Source organism: Oncorhynchus clarkii, chromosome 25 (genome assembly GCF_045791955.1).
Source record: "Oncorhynchus clarkii lewisi isolate Uvic-CL-2024 chromosome 25, UVic_Ocla_1.0, whole genome shotgun sequence".
Taxonomy (NCBI): Eukaryota; Metazoa; Chordata; class Actinopteri; order Salmoniformes; family Salmonidae; genus Oncorhynchus; species Oncorhynchus clarkii.
Genome location: NC_092171.1, coordinates 42,734,865 through 42,755,279, shown reverse-complemented (window position 1 = coordinate 42,755,279; position 20,415 = coordinate 42,734,865). Strand labels below are relative to the sequence as shown.

The 20,415-nt window shown below is 43.3% G+C and overlaps 1 protein-coding gene across 5 annotated transcripts; it reads left to right on the top strand.

Annotated features, from left to right (window-relative positions):
- The first annotated feature begins 453 nt into the window (after nucleotides 1-453).
- Nucleotides 454-18,234, top strand: LOC139383333 (retinol dehydrogenase 12-like). Of its 5 annotated transcripts, none has more exons than XM_071127832.1 (8): nucleotides 454-636; nucleotides 2,186-2,304; nucleotides 3,976-4,131; nucleotides 5,530-5,634; nucleotides 7,217-7,426; nucleotides 7,685-7,874; nucleotides 15,928-16,511; nucleotides 17,766-18,234. In XM_071127832.1, the coding sequence occupies exons 1-7, from the start codon at nucleotides 560-562 to the stop codon at nucleotides 16,031-16,033; spliced, it is 963 nt and encodes a 320-aa protein (XP_070983933.1). In that variant the 5' UTR covers nucleotides 454-559; the 3' UTR covers nucleotides 16,034-16,511; nucleotides 17,766-18,234. The 5 variants fall into 5 exon arrangements, with proteins under 5 accessions (XP_070983933.1, XP_070983936.1, XP_070983934.1 ...); XM_071127835.1 differs by having other exon boundaries at nucleotides 459-636; nucleotides 3,976-4,014; XM_071127833.1 differs by lacking the exon at nucleotides 17,766-18,234 and adding an exon at nucleotides 13,684-13,800 and having other exon boundaries at nucleotides 464-636; nucleotides 15,928-16,041.
- The last annotated feature ends 2,181 nt before the right edge of the window (nucleotides 18,235-20,415 follow it).

Here is a 20,415-nt window from a genome sequence, read left to right as displayed (position 1 = left end):
ACGAATAAAATGTCAAGTACATGCTTTTAAAATCAAAGTAACTTAAAATGTATGACAGCAGTGTATGTTGAATACTTCTAATATGAATAATGGTTTAAAAAAATTGTGGTTAAAACCGAAATAATATGTTAGATATTTATATACGGGCATTGAAAGGGTAACGTTCAATGGTGCATTGTGGTCAATGTCGTTTTTATAATAATCATAACTGATATTTTTACCATCTTTCAGATGAATTATTGTTTTCATCTAAGGGGGAATATGTAGACTAGTATCTTACAAACTAAATAGCAGTTATTAGATTCAACTTCACTTTCGTTTTTTTGTTTTCTTTAAAACATAATAAATAAATAAAAACATTTTAAAAAATCCACGATTAATATGGGGAAAGAAAACTACAATCCCAGGTTCCATTGAACGAGCATCTGTGACACAACCCATCCACCTACATACACTTCACCATAAAGTTTAACATCTCAGATCAGCTGTGTGGTCGCTGGAGCACAGAGCCATGATGGAACAGCAGTGAGGAAAACCAACGAGAGAGAGGATCCGTGTCATGATGGTGCTCGTCCTGATTGTCGCAGGTCTTGTGGTTGTCGCGCTGCTCATGGTTTTATTCGCACCCTACATTAGGTAAGAATGAGCGGCGTATGTTCCAGGCTATAGCCGATGCATCATCCGTTACTATGCTTGGCATCATTGTCAGGCTACCGAAAAACGAAGAGATTGTGACAGGCAATTGGGTCGCTAAATGAATCGACATCAGTGTTGATGATTACATTTTAAAAAATGATTTCTCTGCAATAATAAAGCCCAAAGAAACACATTTTCCTCCCAATAACGAAGACAACCTTCTTCAGTACAATATTAATTTGTTGTTTGTTTGGATTAAAGGCTCAAAATGCACTGTCAATTGAATATGATCCAATTGTGAATTATTGGCATCTCATATTGCCTTAATTAGTCGGACAATGATTGTCATTGTCAGGCGACCAGTACCGCTGAATAATGCAGATGAGTAGGCTCGAGTGCTATCATATTAATGAATATGCATAAGAAGCGTTGCGCGCGTGGTTGGAGTTAAATTATGTTCCGCGAGCCATTGGTTAATCGGTAGCGAGCCAGGTTTTGTGGTGTAACTGTTGGACGAGTTAATGTTTGATCATTGTTGTCAGATTGATTCTTGCATATTGAGAAACCAATATGTTTAATGTTAAATCGTAAATAAAAGTAATAAATAATAAATTCCCCAAAAAATGTTTTTATACAATTTTAACCAGTAATCTCTTTTCTGTGTAGCCTGGGAGGTGCATCCAAAATGACAGCCTATTCCCTATATCGATCCCTGGTCGACAGTAGAGCTCTATGATCCCTGGTCGACAGTAGAGCTCTATGATCCCTGGTCGACAGTAGAGCTCTATGATCCCTGGTCGACAGTAGAGCTCTATGACCCCTGGTCAACAGTAGAGCTCTATGACCCCTGGTCAACAGTAGAGCTCTATGACCCCTGGTCGACAGTAGAGCTCTATGACCCCTGGTCGACAGTAGAGCTCTATGACCCCTGGTCGACAGTAGAGCTCTATGACCCCTGGTCGACAGTAGAGCTCTATGATCCCTGGTCAACAGTAGAGCTCTATGATCCCTGGTCAACAGTAGAGCTCTATGATCCCTGGTCGACAGTAGAGCTCTATGATCCCTGGTCGACAGTAGAGCTCTGATGGCCCTGCTCAAAAATAGAGATCAATGATCCCTGGTCGACAGTAGAGCTCTATGATCCCTGGTCGACAGTAGAGCTCTATGATCCCTGGTCGACAGTATAGCTCTATGGGCCCTGGTCGACAGTATAGCTCAATGATCCCTGGTCGACAGTATAGCTCAATGATCCCTGGTCGACAGTATAGCTCAATGATCCCTGGTCGACAGTATAGCTCAATGATCCCTGGTCGACAGTAGAGCTCTATGGGCCCTGGTCAACCGTAGAGCTCCATGGGCCGTGGTCAACAGTAGAGCCCTATGATCCCTGGCCAACAGAAGAGCCCTCCCTATATGGAGAATAGGGAGCCATTTTGTAGACAATGTGGACTTTTCACAATGTGCCAGTGCCAACCTTACCAACGTAGACAGAACAGCTACATACGTTGGATTTGAGATAATAACACCGATATATTTCCTGTCTGTCCAGGAAATACTCTGCAGGTGGAACATGTATGTCTATGGCCCGGTTGGACGGGAAGACGGTCCTGATTACTGGAGCCAACACTGGTATTGGGAAGGAGACTGCCCTGGACCTGGCTATCAGAGGTGACTAACTGACACATACAGGGTCATATCCTGATAGTCATACATGGTGTGGAGTCTATTCCTTGTCTCCTTTCCTTGCCTCCTTACATTCATCATCACACAGATATTGCCAGCCGGTGGAGATTAAGTAAAGAAACAGGCTCAAATGGAACCTTTTCCTTATTTAGTGCACTACTCTGGGCCCTTTCTTATTTAGTGCACTACTCTGGGCCCTTTCTTATTTAGTGCACTACTCTGGGCCCTTTCTTATTTAGTGCACTACTCTGGGCCCTGTTCCTTATTTAGTGCACTACTCTGGGCCCGGTTCCTTATTTAGTGCACTACTCTGGGCCCGGTTCCTTATTTAGTGCACTACTCTGGGCCCGGTTCCTTATTTAGTGCACTACTCTGGGCCCGGTTCCTTATTTAGTGCACTACTCTGGGCCCTTTCTTATTTAGTGCACTACTCTGGGCCCTTTTCCTTATTTAGTGCACTACTCTGGGCCCTGTTCCTTAGTTAGTGCACTACTCTGGGCCCGGTTCCTTATTTAGTGTACTACTCTGGGCCCTGTTCCTTATTTAGTGCACTACTCTGGGCCCTTTCTTATTTAGTGCACTACTCTGGGCCCTGTTCCTTATTTAGTGCACTACTCTGGGCCCTTTTCCTTATTTAGTGCACTACTCTAGCCCCGGTTCCTTATTTAGTGTACTACTCTGGGCCCTGTTCCTTATTTAGTGCACTACTCTGGGCCCTTTTCCTTATTCAGTGCACTACTCTGGGCCCTGTTCCTTATTTAGTGTACTACTCTGGGCCCTCTGGGCCCTTTTCCTTATTTAGTGCACTACTCTGGGCCCTTTTCCTTATTTAGTGCACTACTCTGGCCCCGGTTCCTTATTTAGTGTACTACTCTGGGCCCTGTTCCTTATTTAGTGCACTACTCTGGGCCCTTTTCCTTATTCAGTGCACTACTCTGGGCCCTGTTCCTTATTTAGTGCACTACTCTGGGCCCTGTTCCTTATTTAGTGTACTACTCTGGGCCCTGTTCCTTATTTAGTGCACTACTCTGGGCCCTTTTCCTTATTCAGTGCACTACTCTGGGCCCTGTTCCTTATTTAGTGTACTACTCTGGGCCCTGTTCCTTAGTTAGTGCACTACTCTGGGCCCTGTTCCTTATTTAGTGCACTACTCTGGGCCCTTTTCCTTATTTAGTGCACTACTCTGGGCCCTTTTCCTTATTTAGTGCACTACTCTGGCCCCGGTTCCTTATTTAGTGTACTACTCTGGGCCCTGTTCCTTATTTAGTGCACTACTCTGGGCCCTTTTCCTTATTCAGTGCACTACTCTGGGCCCTGTTCCTTATTTAGTGCACTACTCTGGGCCCTGTTCCTTATTTAGTGTACTACTCTGGGCCCTGTTCCTTAGTTAGTGCACTACTCTGGGCCCTTGGTCAACAGTAATGCATATAGTCCCATTTGGTACGCACACCTGGTCTTCATCCTAATAGTAATTCATAGTGTGGCCTTATTACTGTCCTTACCTCCTTTCCTTACCTCCTTTCCTTACCTCCTTTCCTTCATGACCTCAACAATAACGATAGAAGGATGTAAAGGAAGAGGAGAAGTGGTCTTTTAAAAAGGAACACTGTGTCATCTATGCTGATTTATTGGTTATTGATTATTGTCTATTGCCAGGTGCGAGGGTGATCATGGCTTGCAGAGATGTGGAGAAGGGTGAGGAGGCCGCAGCATCGATACGACGCATCTACTGCAAGGCAAACGTAGAGGTCCGAGAGCTAGACCTGGCTGATACCAGCTCCATACGGGCCTTCGTGCAACGCTTACTCAGAGGTCAACCTACTACTTCAGATGCTTCTCAAATAGCACCCTATTCCCTATGTAGTGCGCTACTTTTGACCAGGGCCCATAGAGCTCTAAATAAGGTGGCATTTGGGGCGCAAGCCATGTGACCTTTACATTTGGGGCGCAAGCCATGTGACCTTTACATTTGGGGCGCAGGCCATGTGATCTTTACATTTGGGGCGCAGGCCATGTGATCTTTACATTTGGGGCGCAGGCCATGTGACCTTTACATTTGGGGCGCAGGCCATGTGACCTTTACATTTGGGGCGCAGGCCATGTGACCTTTACATTTGGGGCGCAGGCCATGTGACCTTTACATTTGGGGCGCAGGCCATGTGATCTTTACATTTGGGGCGCAGGCCATGTGATCTTTACATTTGGGGCGCAGGCCATGTGACCTTTACATTTGGGGCGCAGGCCATGTGACCTTTACATTTGGGGCGCAGGCCATGTGACCTTTACATTTGGGGCGCAGGCCATGTGACCTTTACATTTGGGGCGCAGGCCTTGTGACCTTTACATTTGGGGTGCAGGCCATGTGACCTTTACAGGCCATATGACCTTTACATTTGGGGCGCAGGCCATGTGACCTTTACATTTGGGGTGCAGGCCATGTGACCTTTACAGGCCATGTGACCTTTACAGGCCATGTGACCTTTACATTTGGGGCGCAGGCCATGTGACCTTTACATTTGGGGCGCAGGCCAAATCAAATCAAATTTTATTTGTCACATACACATGGTTAGCAGATGTTAATGCGAGTGTAGCGAAATGCTTGTGCTTCTAGTTCCGACAATGCAGTAATAACAAGTAATCTAACTAACAATTCCAAAACTACTGTCTTGTACACAGTGTAAGGGGATAAAGAATATGTACATAAGGATATATGAATGAGTGATGGTACAAAGCAGCATAGGCAAGATACAGTAGATGGTATCGAGTACAGTACAGTACAAATGAGATGAGTATGTAAACAAAGTGGCATAGTTTAAAGTGGCTAGTGATACATGTATTACATAAGGATACGTGACCTTTACATTTGGGGCGCAGGCCATGTGACCTTTACAGGGCATGTGACCTTTACATTTGGGGCGCAGGCCATGTGACCTTTACATTTGGGGCGCAGGCCATGTGACCTTTACATTTGGGGCGCAGGCCATGTGACCTTTACATTTGGGGCGCAGGCCATGTGACCTTTACATTTGGGGCGCAGGCCATGTGACTTTTACATGTTATTACAATATTATGACAGTATTTATTATATTGTTATTAGTTATTAACAAGCACTCATTATTACAGTATTTATTATTCATAATTTAATTAGCTCTCATTATGTGTTTACTCCTCTGTAAAAAACGGTATAATATTGGCTCTGACCCCCTGTAGAGGTCGACCACCTCCACATCCTGATCAACAATGCTGGGGTCATGATGTGTCCTTACGTGAAGACCAACGACGGCTTCGAGATGCAGCTGGGGGTCAACCACCTGGGTGAGACCGTGACTCTGATGTCATGGGTGGGATCCGAAACCAAGGACTCCTACGGGAGAAATAGTAAAGAACATCTAGCCGCTCGAGAGCACCCTTACCTGCCGATCTATAAATTACGTCTCCGTAATCTAGCATGGGTAGGATGACCATCTGAATCAGGGTTAGTTTGTCAGCTTGGGTTAAAGAGGAGCGATTACGATAAATCTAGACTTGGTTTCATCTAACTTTAGCCTGCAGCTTTGATATGTGCTGAGAGAAGAGCAGTGTACCGTCTAGCCATACTCCCAAGTACTTGTATGAGGCGACTACCTCAAGCTCTAAACCCTCAGTGGTAGTTATCACACCTGTAGGGGAGAGGGGTATTCTTCTTACCAAACCACATGACCTTTGTTTTGGAGGTGTTCAGAACAAGGTTAAGGGCAGAGAAAGCTTGTTGGACAGTAAGAAAGCTTTGTTGTAGAGCGTTTAACACAAAATCCGGGAAGGGGCCAGCTGAGGATAAAACTGTCTCATCTGCATATACATGGATGAGAGAGCTTCCTATTGCCTGAGCTATGTTGTTGATGTAAATTGAGAAGAGCGTTGGGCCTAGGATCGAGCCTTGGGGTGACAGGCAGTGGCTGCCCTCTTTGAGAGAGGTAGTTGGCAAACCAGGCCAACGACCCCTCAGAGACACCAATACTGGAATGATCACAAAGATGGAATGATCTACCATATCAAAAGCTTTGCCCAAGTCAATAAAAATAGCAGCACAACATTGCTTAGAATCAAGGGTAATGGTGACATCATTGAGGACCTTTTAAGGTTGCAGTGACACATCCATAACCTGAGCGGAAACCAGATTGCATACCAGAGAGAATACTACAGACATTAAGAAAGCCACTCGGTTGATTATTGACAAGTTTTTGCAACACTTTTGATAAACAGGGCAAAATATAAATAGACCTGTAACAGTTAGGGTCAGCTTGACCTCCCCCTTTAAATACAGGATGAACTGTGGCTGCCTTCCAAGCAATGGGAACCTCCCCAGAGAGGAGAGACGGGCGATTATAGGGGCAACAACCTTGAAGAAAAAAGGGTTTTCGGGGTCAAGTTTAAGGAGCTCCTTTAGCACCTCGGACTCAGTGACTGCCTGCAGGGAGAAACTTTGTAGCTGGGCAGGGGAACAAGAGGGAGAAGCATCGGGATTAGTCGCATTAGAAGGGGTGGGAGATGAGGAAATGTTGGACGAACAAGGAGGCATGGCTGAGTCAAATAGGAATCCTGACTTAATGAAGTGGTGATTTAAAGAGCTCAGCCATGTGCTTCTTGTCAGTAACAACCACAACATTAAGGGACATGGGCAGTAGATACCTATAAGGATTATTTTTTGAGGAAAACATTGAGGACAGTAGCCTTTTCTGGGTGTTTGGAGTCATACCTTGTGGGATTGGTAATAATCTGAGAAATGTTGGGAGTCCCATTGCTTTAGGATTTGGTCAGCTGGGAGACAACCGAGCACTGAAGGTGACCCTTGGTAAAGATTGCCACGCCCCCACTTTCTGACAAAGCAACTGATTGTGTTGTTGTTTACTCCTGATAGGTCACTTCCTGTTGACGTACCTCCTGATTGGTCTGCTGAAGCGTAGTGCTCCGGCCCGTATCGTTGTGGTTTCCTCTCTGGCTCATAACGTTGGCTGGATCCGCTTCCATGACCTGCTCAGCCAGGGCAGCTACAACAGCGGCCTCGCATACTGCCAGAGCAAGTTGGCCAACCTTCTGTTCGCTAGGGAGCTGGCCCGCATACTCAAAGGTAGGCTGGGGGAGGGGGAGAGGGAGAGAGAATGGCAACCTGCCACATTTTTTGGATAATGGATCAGAAAATACAGAAGAGAAACTGAGGTAAAGAGTTTTGGTGAGAAAACACATACACAAAATACACGATCAGAAAGGCAAAATGACAGTTATGAAGTTACTTAGCAACATACGGTGATCTAAAACGTTCTCACACAGAAGGTGATCTTGAAGAAACACTGTCCCCCATGGTAACACTTCCTACCTCCCTCCCCAGGTTCCAGTGTGACTGTGAACTCTGTCCACCCTGGGTTGGTGCGCTCGGAGCTGGTACGCCACTCCACCATCCTGTCTCTGCTGTTCTCTCTGTTCTCCTTGTTCCTGAAGAGCCCTCGGGACGGGGCCCAGACATCCATCTACTGCGCTGTGGCAGAGGAGCTGCACTCTCTCACCGGGAAACACTTCAGGTGAGGTAGAGATTATGCTACAGTATGGAGCACATTCAGTCCCTGACCCAGGTTAGATTCAAAACAATAATAATAATAATAATAATAATAATAATAATAATAATAATAATAATAATAATAAATGCAGTTGAACAATGGATGAAGATATTCCAAACTTTTTTTTGAATTTTTATCATCTGTCAGATATCGACTGAATTATAGCAATTATGGAATTAAAGCGTTGGGATTCAGGTTTTCAATTCATTGTAAAATTTCAAATGTTGTTTTCTTAGAATGCACTCACATGTTCTAATGATATCAAGCATTTTTTAAATTTATGTTTGTGTTAAAATCAAGAAAATGGTGCTTACTTTGCATAAATACAATGGGTATATTTGCATATTTTTTTAATAGATTAACATAAATGGGTGGATCAGTGCCGCAACAATCCGAGAACGTGCCTCACTAATTGCTGTTATCACGTTCTGTTGCTTAATTCAATAAGTGTGTCCAATAGCAGGATATCCTTGGATTTAAAGTCAACAAGCTTGGCTCTAGATTATACCAGTGGAGGCTCCTCAGGAGGTCCATCCTACTCACAGAATTTCCAAAAAATTGTGAAATGTTTGTTTTTTGAAGTTATTATTTTTATATGAAACTATACTAAATATATACCTGTCACCAAATAACTGATTAAAACATACTGTTTTTCAAAAAGGTCTACAGTAGCCTCAACAGCACCCTCTAGGGTAGCACCATGGTGTAGCCGGAGGACAGCTAGTTTCCGTCCTCCTCTGGGTACATTGACTTCAATTCAAAACCTAGGAGGCTCATGGTTTTTACACCCTTCCATAGACTTACACAGTAATTATGACAACTTCTAGAGGACGTCCTCCAACCTATCAGAGCTCTTGCAGCATGAACTGACATGTTGTCCACCCAATCAAAGGATCAGAGGATTAATCTAGTTCTGAAAGCATACGCTACAGCTAGCTAGCACTGCAGTGCATAAAATGTGGTGAGTAGTTGACTCAAAGAGAGAAAGACAATAGTTGAACAGTTTTGAACAAATTATATAAAAAAATTAAGGAGAAGCAGCAGAGAGATTTATATTTGGTGCATTTTTCACTTACTTAGCTAGCTAATTTAGCCTACTCAACAACCTGACCAAACAGAGGAATGCCATGTATGTTAGCTAGCTAATTTAGCCTACTCAACAACCTGACCAAACAGAGAGGAATGGCATGTATGTTAGCTAGCTAATTTAGCCTACTCAACAACCTGACCAAACAGAGAGGAATGGCATGTATGTTAGCTAGCTAATTTAGCCTACTCAACAACCTGACCAAACAGAGAGGAATGGCATGTATGTTAGGAATTTAGGCAGAGAGGAATGGCATGTATGTTAGCTAGCTAATTTTGCCAACTCAACAACCTGACCAAACAGAGAGGAATGGCATGTATGTTAGCTAGCTAGCTAAGGCTATCCAACATTTCAACTCTTCCAAGATTTTGGAAGATTCCGGTTTAATTACTTCATTGCCACCGGGGCCTGCCGGTGTAACTGCTAAGATGCTTGCTGTACACGTGATTGTACTCATGAATTGGATTGTGGGTTTACTAACATGTTCTAGTTTGTTGACTATGACGTTAGCTAATATGGCGACAACAATGTAGGCTGTGTGTAGAGGTTAGCGGTTATGGTATGAAGGTTTGACTTGGAGAGGTTTTTTTTCGCCTGGTCACAGACAGCTGTTGTGTTGTGCACTGAAGTCCACAAGCAAAGGGGAAAACGTGAGAGGAGAACTTTACACGCACGCACACACATCCAATCGTCATTTACGCTGCTGCTACTCTGTTTATCATATATCTTGACTCCTAGGTACCTTATCCCTATAAATACATATCTACCTCCATCACACCAGTATCCCTGCACATTGTAAATATGGTCTTGGAACTGACCCTCTTACTTTCTCGTGTGTTTTTGTTCTATCTCATGTTTATTTTAGTACTATATTGATTACTGTTGGGTTTAGAGCTAAGCAAGAAAGGCATTTCACTGTACTTGTGCACGTGACACATTGTAATCTAATGTGAATCTCAGTTAATTATCTGGGAATCTACCCGGTTTGCTGGGATGCTCTCTCTCTCTCTCTCTCTCAAGGCTAAAGTAATAAATAAATTCTCATTTCAATTACTTAGTATCTCTCAAATTCGATACTAAGTCATTTTGAAGAAGAGACTTAATTGTTATTTAGTCTAATTAGTCATTTGTTATGCATCTGGACAGACCATGTAATGGTGGCTGCCATTCATTCACCGGTTCCATCCATCGATGTGATTGACAGTTCTTTGGTAGCCTAAAGCACTGCTGTTTCTGAATACCAGAGCATGTAAGCAGGTGAGGGAGGAGCAGAGCCTTTTTAAATGTTGTCTGCCTTCTCTCTGGCTCTAATTTGGCCGTGGTACTGCTCAGCTAAAAGCTTTGGTCATGCTCTGCCTAGAATATGATGTTTCCATGATGGCTATTCTTTTAATTAGGCCTATTTCGTTGTAATATGTATCCTACCACACCCACAGGAGACTATAGTCTACCATTAGAATATGTAGTTTCTATTTTGAAGGACTTAAAAATGTATTAACAGATGTTTTAGGTAGACGATATATAGGCTATACTGTAAAATGTATTAACAGATGTTTTAGGTAGACGATATATAGGCTATACTGTAAAATGTATTTTAGTTTTTCTGTGAATAGAAACACCATAATATAAATCTCCAATAAAGTTAAAATATCAGAACTAAATCAGTTAATAATAAAAGGCCAGTATCATCATCTTATTTTCATAAATAAAAGGGACTAAATCATCTCGAACTGCAGCTGTGAAATGATTTGGGCGTTGAGAGTGGGAAATGCGCTCTACAAACTAATTATTATTATAATTATTATTATTATGAACATACACGACAACTGTAATTCCATAAAGTAATATTAGTGGGAATAAAGCCATAATATAAACAAGATAAAAGAAAATGGAATATATTTGAAAAGCTTAAAATTTAAAAATATATTGATATGAAGCTGCTAACATGTGTGGATGCTTTTTCTAAAAATATATTACATTTAAGTAAGGCCTTACCTCCTTACTTCATTTGCACACACTGTGTATACATTTTTCTATTGGGTTATTGACTGTACGTTTGTTTTACTCCATGTGTAACTCTGTGTTGTTGTTTGTGTCGAACTGCTTTGCTTTATCTTGGCCAGGTCACAGCCCTACCTGATTAAATTTAAAAAAAAGTACCGTACAGAGTTCAGTGGGACAGTGTCACAAGGCTACATCATCATAGGCCTACACGTCACCACTCCTGGAGGGCAAAACACAGTTGTCCTTGATTGTGAACTAAATGGAGAATGACATGTGTGCGACGAGGTAAAAACCAACGGTTTTCATTCAATATAATTCATTTGGGGATGTAGGCAGCGGGTGAGTTTCAAGTTTGGAGACGTAAATTTCCACCATAAAAAAATTCACCTTTTATACTAAAGCATTCCATGCATCATCACACTTGCAGACTTATGTAAGAGAGACTACTATTCGTGATTAGTAGATTTAGGCTAATAATATAACTCAATCACTGTTCGCAAAAAAGACGGTTCAACGCTTGGCTGAGCGCGTAAAGAGGAGAGCCCGAGGCAATAGGCTAGCCTGTATCATATCTCCTTTCTATGCACGGGATAAATGAGGCCTTTTTTATAAACATTTAATGCAATTCTACTACACTTTATATGACTGCAGACATTTGGCAGACTCCTTTTATTTTTAATACGACATTGTCCATATACTAGGCGTCTAAACTGGATGAGGAAATTGTTAATAAATATATATATATATTTTTTTACAATTTACTCATCATCCATTTCTATATATATATATATATATATATAAAATACGTTTAGAAAAGCTTTTGTGGCAATAACCAAACATTGATAAAGTGTGAATATCCGCAGTGCGCACTCACCAGGGATATGGCGAAATTGTTCCGCTGGTCCCAATAACATAGGCTTTACTGTTGTTTGCTTAATTAAGTTGAGCATTTTGATAACTAAAATACGAATTTGAGTATTTTCATTCTTATGTTTACAGCAATAGCCATTTGGCTTCCAAACTATGTTTTCCCGCGATTTGTATGTTGCACTAATGTGATATCAACTTTTCTCTGACAGCTGCAACTCAACAATCATCTATTTGGTATTTGCAGCTCGTGTTGTCTTTCCTTTCCTTCCGGCTGTAGGCAATGCGATTTAAAACAATCCACAACTTATTTTTATTTTTTTAAAGAAGCATTTCGCCACACCCGCAATAACATCTGCTAAAACATTTGTATGTGACCAATACAGTTTGATTTGATCCTGTGGCCAAATCATGCTGTAGTAGCCAATTTTGAATGATTTGTATTTCTGTATAGACAGGAGTAGGATCATTAGGCTATATCATTTTGGCAATTTTATGTCAATTTACTTTAGGGAAAGCGTTCTCTAGCGGTATGGACGGGAATTGCTTAGATGGCACGTATCGGTAGGACTAGTTATGTCATGCGCAGAAGTAGCCTAAACTTAGTTAAAATATCAATCGCCAATAAATGAATGCACTTCAGAGTTAATAGGCTTGTTTATGCTGAAAGTGAACAACAGACCTTTTTATTAGCCTCCCAGAATCACCTACAGAAAGAGGTTGGTGATAGGCCTTCAATTTAAAGGTTTAACTTTTTATAGCCTACAGTCCTACGATAACAAGGGGGGGGGGGGGGGGGTGTAGAGAGTAAACTTTCATGATGACGCTTCGTTTAATCATTGAAGTGTTTGCTAATGGTTTAGTGAAACATAAGGAAGCTTATCCGATGTTCAATAACACCGATGACAAACTATTAATTTGATAAGGGAGAACCGTGGGTAATGGATGGATTTGGCGGACAAATCCTCCCATTGCAGGGATCGGCTTGCTGTGGCAGTTTTCTAGCCTCGTGCAGCAGTTACAATAACAATAAACTATTATTGCTGGACTATTCTGCGCAGGCTAACGCGGACTGATTAGGCTATGTTAAACACTTCAAACTATAGTCAAAAGCCACCTACTGGGCGAAAACATTTCTGAGATGCGCGCAGATTATTTGGACAATAATGTTGTGTGGAGTCGTTTAACAAATGTCTGATTCTGTTTTTGGTGTTACGATAACGTTACATATTTATCAAACCATATTTATGAAACCGAGCAGAGATCTTCATGCCTTCTGCCAAACCTCGCCCTGTCCATTCGGGGATTTAGATAATTAAACCGTATTTTAAGGATGGCAGATTACCGGCGTGGAGCTGTTTTTTTTTTTTAATGCGTCAGTAATGTGTGTTCTCTTTTGGTGATATCACCATTGTGGATGCCCTTGGTGAGCCGTCTGTTGGATTACAGCCCAAAGCGGTTCTGTGGGGGATTGTAGCGAGTCTCTTTATTGAATGCCTGATCAACCAGTTGCCTGAGTACTTCAGTCTTATAGATAGTGTAGTCGTGTACAGTAGCAGCGCCTAGTCAAAACGCGTTGCAGTTGTGCATCCTGATATTCAGGCTGATTTGCATACATCTAATGTAAATATAAAAACAACATGCAACTGAGTTAATTCATATGAGGAAATCAATTCATTAGGCCCTAATCTATGGATTTCACATGACTGGTGCACCGCCATGGGTGGGCCTGAGAGGGTATAGGCCCACCCACTGGGGAGCCAGGTGCAGCCAATCAGAATGAGTTACACCACAAAAGGGCTTTTTTTTTTACAGACAGAAATACTCCTCAATTTCATCAGCTGTCCAGGTGGCTGGTCTCAGATGATCCCGCAGGTGAAGAAGCCGGATGTGGAGGGCCTGGGTTGGCATGGTTACTTGTGGTCTTCTGATGTGAGTCCGATTGGACATACTGCCAAATTCTCTAAAACAACATTGGAGGTGGCTTATGGTAGAAAATGTACATTCAATTCCAGTCAGTTGGTTTCCCAAACTCTGTCTCTCTCTTGTTTTTGCTCCTACATGTCACATTTGTCTGTCATTATGTTAGTATGTATTGTCGTGGTTTATGACTGTTTGTTGGTGTGAAAAGGGGATACCAAGACAAGTCACCCATGGGCATACATTACCCGTAGGAAAACACTGTCTAAATACCCTAGTTAGAACTGGGCGGACCACCCGCTGTATTTTATTGGTTAATTAGCTAGCTGTGTTTGAAGCAGGTGAGACTAGTTTAGGGTTCTGTTGATATTTATCATTTCTTTCCTTGGGTCCAGCTCAGCCTCTTTTATCCCACACCCCATTACCGTGTGTTTGAAATAAACCCAAAGTGTTTGATGGTAGGTTTAAGTTGTCTGTGGATTTCTTTTAGTTATGATTTGCATGAGATATGTTTACGGGTCTCGTTTCCATCCCCCCCCCCCTAGACTGCAGGGCCAAAGGGGTTCGTAACAACCTGTGTAATGATCATGCTGTTTAATCAACTTCTTGAAATGTTCACACGGATTATCTTGGCAAAGGAGAAATGCTCACTAACAGGGAGGTAAACAAATTTTTGTGCACAAATTTGTTTTGAGAAATAAGCTTTTTGTGCATCTAGAATATTTCTGGGATCTTTTATTTCAGCTCATGAAACATGAGACCAACACTTAACATGTTGCGTTTTATATTTTTGTCCAGTATAGTTCACCAAGCTTTATTTCACCGTACTGGCAGTCTAGTTGTTTTGTTTCTCTAATCGAACACAGAATAATAGCACAATGGACACTAGAATCCACACATTGGAGCAGCTTCATATCAAAATATATTCCATTCTCCTTTATCTTGTTTATATTATGGCTTTATTCCCACTAATATTACTTTATGGAATTACATGTGTATTTTTCTGTCTTTATTATAATAATAATTAGTTTGTAGAGCGCATTTCCCACTCTCAACGCCCAAATCATTTCACAGCTGCAGTTCGAGATGATTTAGTCCCTTTTATTTATGAAAATAAGATGATGATACTGGCCTTTTATTATTAACTGATTTAGTTCTGATATTTTAACTTTATTGGAGATTTATATTATGGTGTTTCTATTCACAGAAAAACTAAAATACATTTTACAGTATAGCCTATATATCGTCTACCTAAAACATCTGTTAATACATTTTACAGTATAGCCTATATATCGTCTACCTAAAACATCTGTTAATACATTTTACAGTATAGCCTATATATCGTCTACCTAAAACATCTGTTAATACATTTTACAGTATAGCCTATATATCGTCTACCTAAAACATCTGTTAATACATTTTACAGTATAGCCTATATATCGTCTACCTAAAACATCTGTTAATACATTTTACAGTATAGCCTATATATCGTCTACCTAAAACATCTGTTAATACATTTTACAGTATAGCCTATATATCGTCTACCTAAAACATCTGTTAATACATTTTGAAGTCCTTCAAAATAGAAACTACATATCCTAATGGTAGACTATAGTCTACTGTGGGTGTGGTAGGATAAATATTACAACTGAATAGGCCTAATTAAAAGAATAGCGATCATGGAAACAACATATTCTAGGCAGAGCATGACCAAAGCTTTTAGCTGAGCAGTACCACAGCCAAATTAGAGCCAGAGAGAAGGCAGACAACCTTTTAAAAAGGCTCTGCTCCTCCCTCACCTGCTTACATGCTCTGGTATTCAGAAACAGCAGTGCTTTAGGCTACCAAAGAACTGTCAATCACATCGATGGATGGAACCGGTGAATGAATGGCAGCCACCATTACATGGTCTGTCCAGATGCATAACAAATGACTAATTAGACAAAATAATATTTATTTGTGTTTCAGGGCTACTGTAAAAACTCAGTGACCATATAATAACCATGCCCCCTATCTCTCTCCCAGTGACTGTATAATAACCATGCCCCCTATCTCTCTCCCAGTGACTGTATAATAACCATGCCCCCTATCTCTCTCCCAGTGACTGTATAATAACCATGCCCCCTATCTCTCTCCCAGTGACTGCGCCCCAGCCTCCGTGGCCCCCCAGGGGAGGAACGAGGAGACGGCCAGGAAGCTGTGGGACGCCAGCAGTGAACTCCTGGGCATCGTCTGGGACCACTGATCTGAACCACCCTCTATCATTAAAACACTGGCCGCAACCCCAACGCCCTGTAAAGGCACTACTTTTGACCAGGGCCCACAACCTTGTTCCAAATTGTTACAGCAAGAGCCGGCAGTAGGGCCCACAGGGCCGCGGTAGAAAGTGGTGCACTATAAAGAGGATAGGGTGCCATTGTGGATGCATCCCATGTTCTCTAATGAGTACATATTTAGCCTTATCATTTCATGACGTTACGTAATCTCAAACCACAGTTAACCCACTTGAATAATAACCACAGAGGTATTCAGATTGGCAGATAGGACTCTCTCTCTCTTATGGTAGTAACTGCAAGATTAAATACATTATTGTTCCGCCACAGGTCTCGCCAGGGTGTAACCAGGTCTAGCCAGGGTGTAACCAGGTCTCGCCAGGGTGTAACCAGGTCTCGCCAGGGTGTAACCAGGTTCTCGCCAGGGTGTAACCAGGTTCTCGCCAGGGTGTAACCAGGTTCTCGCCAGGGTGTAACCAGGTTCTCGCCAGGGTGTAACCAGGTCTAGCCAGGGTGTAACCAGGTCTCGCCAGGGTGTAACCAGGTCTAGCCAGGTCTCGCCAGGGTGTAACCAGGTCTCGCCAGGGTGTAACCAGGGTGTAGCCAGGTCTCGCCAGGGTGTAACCAGGTCTCGCCAGGGTGTAACCAGGGTGTAACCAGGGTGTAACCAGGTCTAGCCAGGGTGTAACCAGGTCTCGCCAGGGTGTAACCAGGTCTCGCCAGGTCTCGCCAGGGTGTAACCAGGTCTCGCCAGGGTGTAACCAGGTCTCGCCAGGTCTCGCCAGGGTGTAACCAGGTCTCGCCAGGGTGTAACCAGGTCTCGCCAGGTCTCGCCAGGGTGTAACCAGGTCTCGCCAGGGTGTAACCAGGTCTCGCCAGGGTGTAACCAGGTCTCGCCAGGGTGTAACCAGGTCTAGCCAGGGTGTAACCAGGTCTCGCCAGGGTGTAACCAGGTCTCGCCAGGGTGTAACCAGGTCTAGCCAGGGTGTAACCAGGTCTCGCCAGGGTGTAACCAGGTCTAGCCAGGGTGTAACCAGGTCTAGCCAGGGTGTAACCAGGTCTCGCCAGGGTGTAACCAGGTCTAGCCAGGGTGTAACCAGGTCTCGCCAGGGTGTAACCAGGTCTAGCCAGGGTGTAACCAGGTCTCGCCAGGGTGTAACCAGGTCTAGCCAGGGTGTAACCAGGTCTAGCCAGGGTGTAACCAGGTCTCGCCAGGGTGTAACCAGGTCTAGCCAGGGTGTAACCAGGTCTCGCCAGGGTGTAACCAGGTCTAGCCAGGGTGTAACCAGGTCTAGCCAGGGTGTAACCAGGTCTCGCCAGGGTGTAACCAGGTCTAGCCAGGGTGTAACCAGGTCTCGCCAGGGTGTAACCAGGTCTAGCCAGGGTGTAACCAGGTCTCGCCAGGGTGTAACCAGGTCTAGCCAGGGTGTAACCAGGTCTCGCCAGGGTGTAACCAGGTCTCGCCAGGGTGTAACCAGGTCTCGCCAGGGTGTAACCAGGTCAGGGTGTAGCCAGGGTGTAACCAGGTCTCGCCAGGGTGTAACCAGGTCTCGCCAGGGTGTAACCAGGTCTAGCCAGGGTGTAACCAGGTCTAGCCAGGGTGTAACCAGGTCTAGCCAGGGTGTAACCAGGTCTAGCCAGGGTGTAACCAGGTCTAGCCAGGGTGTAACCAGGTCTAGCCAGGGTGTAACCAGGTCTCACCAGGGTATATTATAAACCAGCTGATTCAGTTTGTTTTGTATCATATTATAAATGGGGTTCCAGAATTCCTGTAAGTTTTCACAAAATGCCCGTTTTCCGGAATTAAAGCAAAACATCCAGGATTTCGGGAAAATTGGGGGAATTTGGGGAGTTACAGGAATTTGACACATTATCCTCCATGTGGATTCATCTTTGTTTTGAACCTTTCCACTAGGCTTGATTTTCCCCCCTCAGCATTGTTACGCTACCGAGATGTCTTTTATACAAATGTGAAACATGCCTTTTTTTTTTTAGTACATTTTAGGGTTGCAATATTTTTTTTTAATAACAATCAGGAAATCCTGAATCCTCTCCAACCAGTATTTCTGGAGAAGAAGAAAAAAAAAACAGGGCATTCTGGGAAAATGTGACACCCAAACTACATGTCAGGAGTGTAATGTTCACATCTGTAAATAAATCTAATATTACTAGCTACTATTTGTTTATGTTTAGTAATTGTGTCACACACAACAGAGGAGGCTGGTTGGAGGAGCTATAGGAGGATAGGCACATTGTAATGGCTTTTATTTTAAATTGCATTGTTGATTAAGGGCTCGTAAATCAGCATTTCACTGTAATGTTTACACCTGTTGTATTCGGCACAGGTGACTAACATTGGAACAGAGTCAAACATATGGTTTCCATGTGTTTGATACGGTTCCATTCATTCCATTACAACGAGCACGTCCTCCTATATCTACTCCCACCAGCCTCCTCCAATAACCCCCCCCACCCCCACTTCATTCTTTTTTACCCTTCTTCCAACATGGCCACTTTAAGACAGGAAATCATTATCATACTCATACCTGCATTATTATAATAACCAAATTGATGACATTGTTTCTTTAACCAAAGAAAGGGGGGAGGGGGGGGAAAGAGTCATTGGGGTATGTTTCAAATGGAACTATTCACTACATAGGGTGTCATTGGGGATAGTCATTTGCGCTCGTTTTGTAGAGGCCAGATAAGGTAGGAGGGTAAAGTGCATCAGGGAAGGAAGGGAAGATAAGTGAGTGCCTAGGGGGTAGGAGAGTAGGGGGAACGGTGCTAGGGCGCAATTTGGGATAGGGGGCCAGAGCGCAACAATAAACCAGAGAGTGAAAAGACTTGTGTCCTAAATGGCACCATATTCCCCACCTCCAGGCTGTGTAAGGGCTATTTGACCAAGAAGGAGAGTGATGGATCAGATGACCTCAACCCAATTGACTGCAGAGTGAAGGAAAGGCAGCCAACAAGTGCTCAGCATATGTGGGAACTCCATTCCAGGTGAAGCTGGTCGAGAGGAATGCCAAGAGTGTACAAAGCTGTCATCAAGGCAAAAGGTGGCTATTTTTTTGGGGTTACTACATGAGTTATTTAATAGTGTTGATGTCTTCACAATTATTCTACAACGTAGAAAATAGTAAAAATAAAGAAAACCCCTGAAATGAGTAGGTGTGTCCAAACTTTTGACTGATACTGTATTTGATGATGTAGCACAGCACCTCATCACATGACCAGACAGGCTGATTTAAGTCTCTGTTTGCTAACAAACAACTTCAATCAAAAGTGATAGAATATCTATTGTGGATTTTAACATGGGCCGGTCAGCAATGTAGATACACTTCATGATCAAAAGTATGTGGACACCTGCTTATCAAACATTTCTTAACAAAATCATGACCATTCATATGGAGTTGGTCCCCCAATTTGCTGCTATAACAGCCTCCACTCTTCTGGGAAGGCTTTCCACTAGATGTTGGTACATTGCTGCTATAACAGCCTCCATTCTTCTGGGAAGGCTTTCCTCTAGATGTTGGAACATTGCTGTTATAACAGCCTCCACTCTTCTGGGAAGGCTTTCCACTAGATGTTGGAACATTGCTGCTATAACAGCCTCCACTCTTCTGGGAAGGCTTTTTCCACTAGATGATGGAACATTGCTGCGGGGACTTACTTCCATTCAGCCACAAGAGCATTCGTGATGTTTGGAGGTTAGGCCTGGTTAACAGTCAGCGTTCTAATTCCTCCCAAAGGTATTCGATGAGGTTGAGGTCAGGGCTCTGGCCAGTCAAGTTTTTCCACACGGATATCGCTTTGTGCACGGGGGAATTGTCATGCTGAAACAGGAAAGGGCCTTCTCCAAACTGTTGCCACAAAGTTGGAAGCACAGAATCGCCTAGAATGTCCTTGTATGCTGTAGTGTTAAGATTTCCCTTCACTGGAACTAAGGGGCCTGAACCATGAAAAACATCCCCAGACCATTATTACTCCTCCAAACTTTACAGTTGGCACTATGCATTGGGGCAGGTAGCGTTCTCCTGGCATCCACCAAACCCAGATTTGTCCGTCGGACTGTCAGATGTTGAAGCGTGATTCATCACTCCAGAGAACGCGTTTCCACTGCTCCAGAGTCCAATGGCGGCAAGCTATACACCCCTTCAGCCGACGCTTGTCATTGCACATGGTGATCTTAGGCTTGTGTGCGGCTGCTCTGCCATGGAAACCCATTTCATGAAGCTCCCGATGAACAGTTATTGTGCTGACGTTGCTTCCAGTGGCAGTTTGGAACTCGGTAGTAAGTGCTGCAACCCGAGGACAGATTTTTACACGCTACCTGCTTCAGCACTCGGCG

Excerpts from the sequence above, each read along its gene's own strand:
- LOC139383333 (XM_071127832.1), top strand. The coding sequence starts at position 560 with ATGATGGTGCTCGTCCTGATTGTCGCAGGTCTTGTGGTTGTCGCGCTG. Across the intron at positions 2,305-3,975 it reads CCTGGACCTGGCTATCAGAG|GTGCGAGGGTGATCATGGCT; the intron begins GTGACTAACTGA and ends GTCTATTGCCAG. Across the intron at positions 5,635-7,216 it reads GCTGGGGGTCAACCACCTGG|GTCACTTCCTGTTGACGTAC; the intron begins GTGAGACCGTGA and ends TACTCCTGATAG.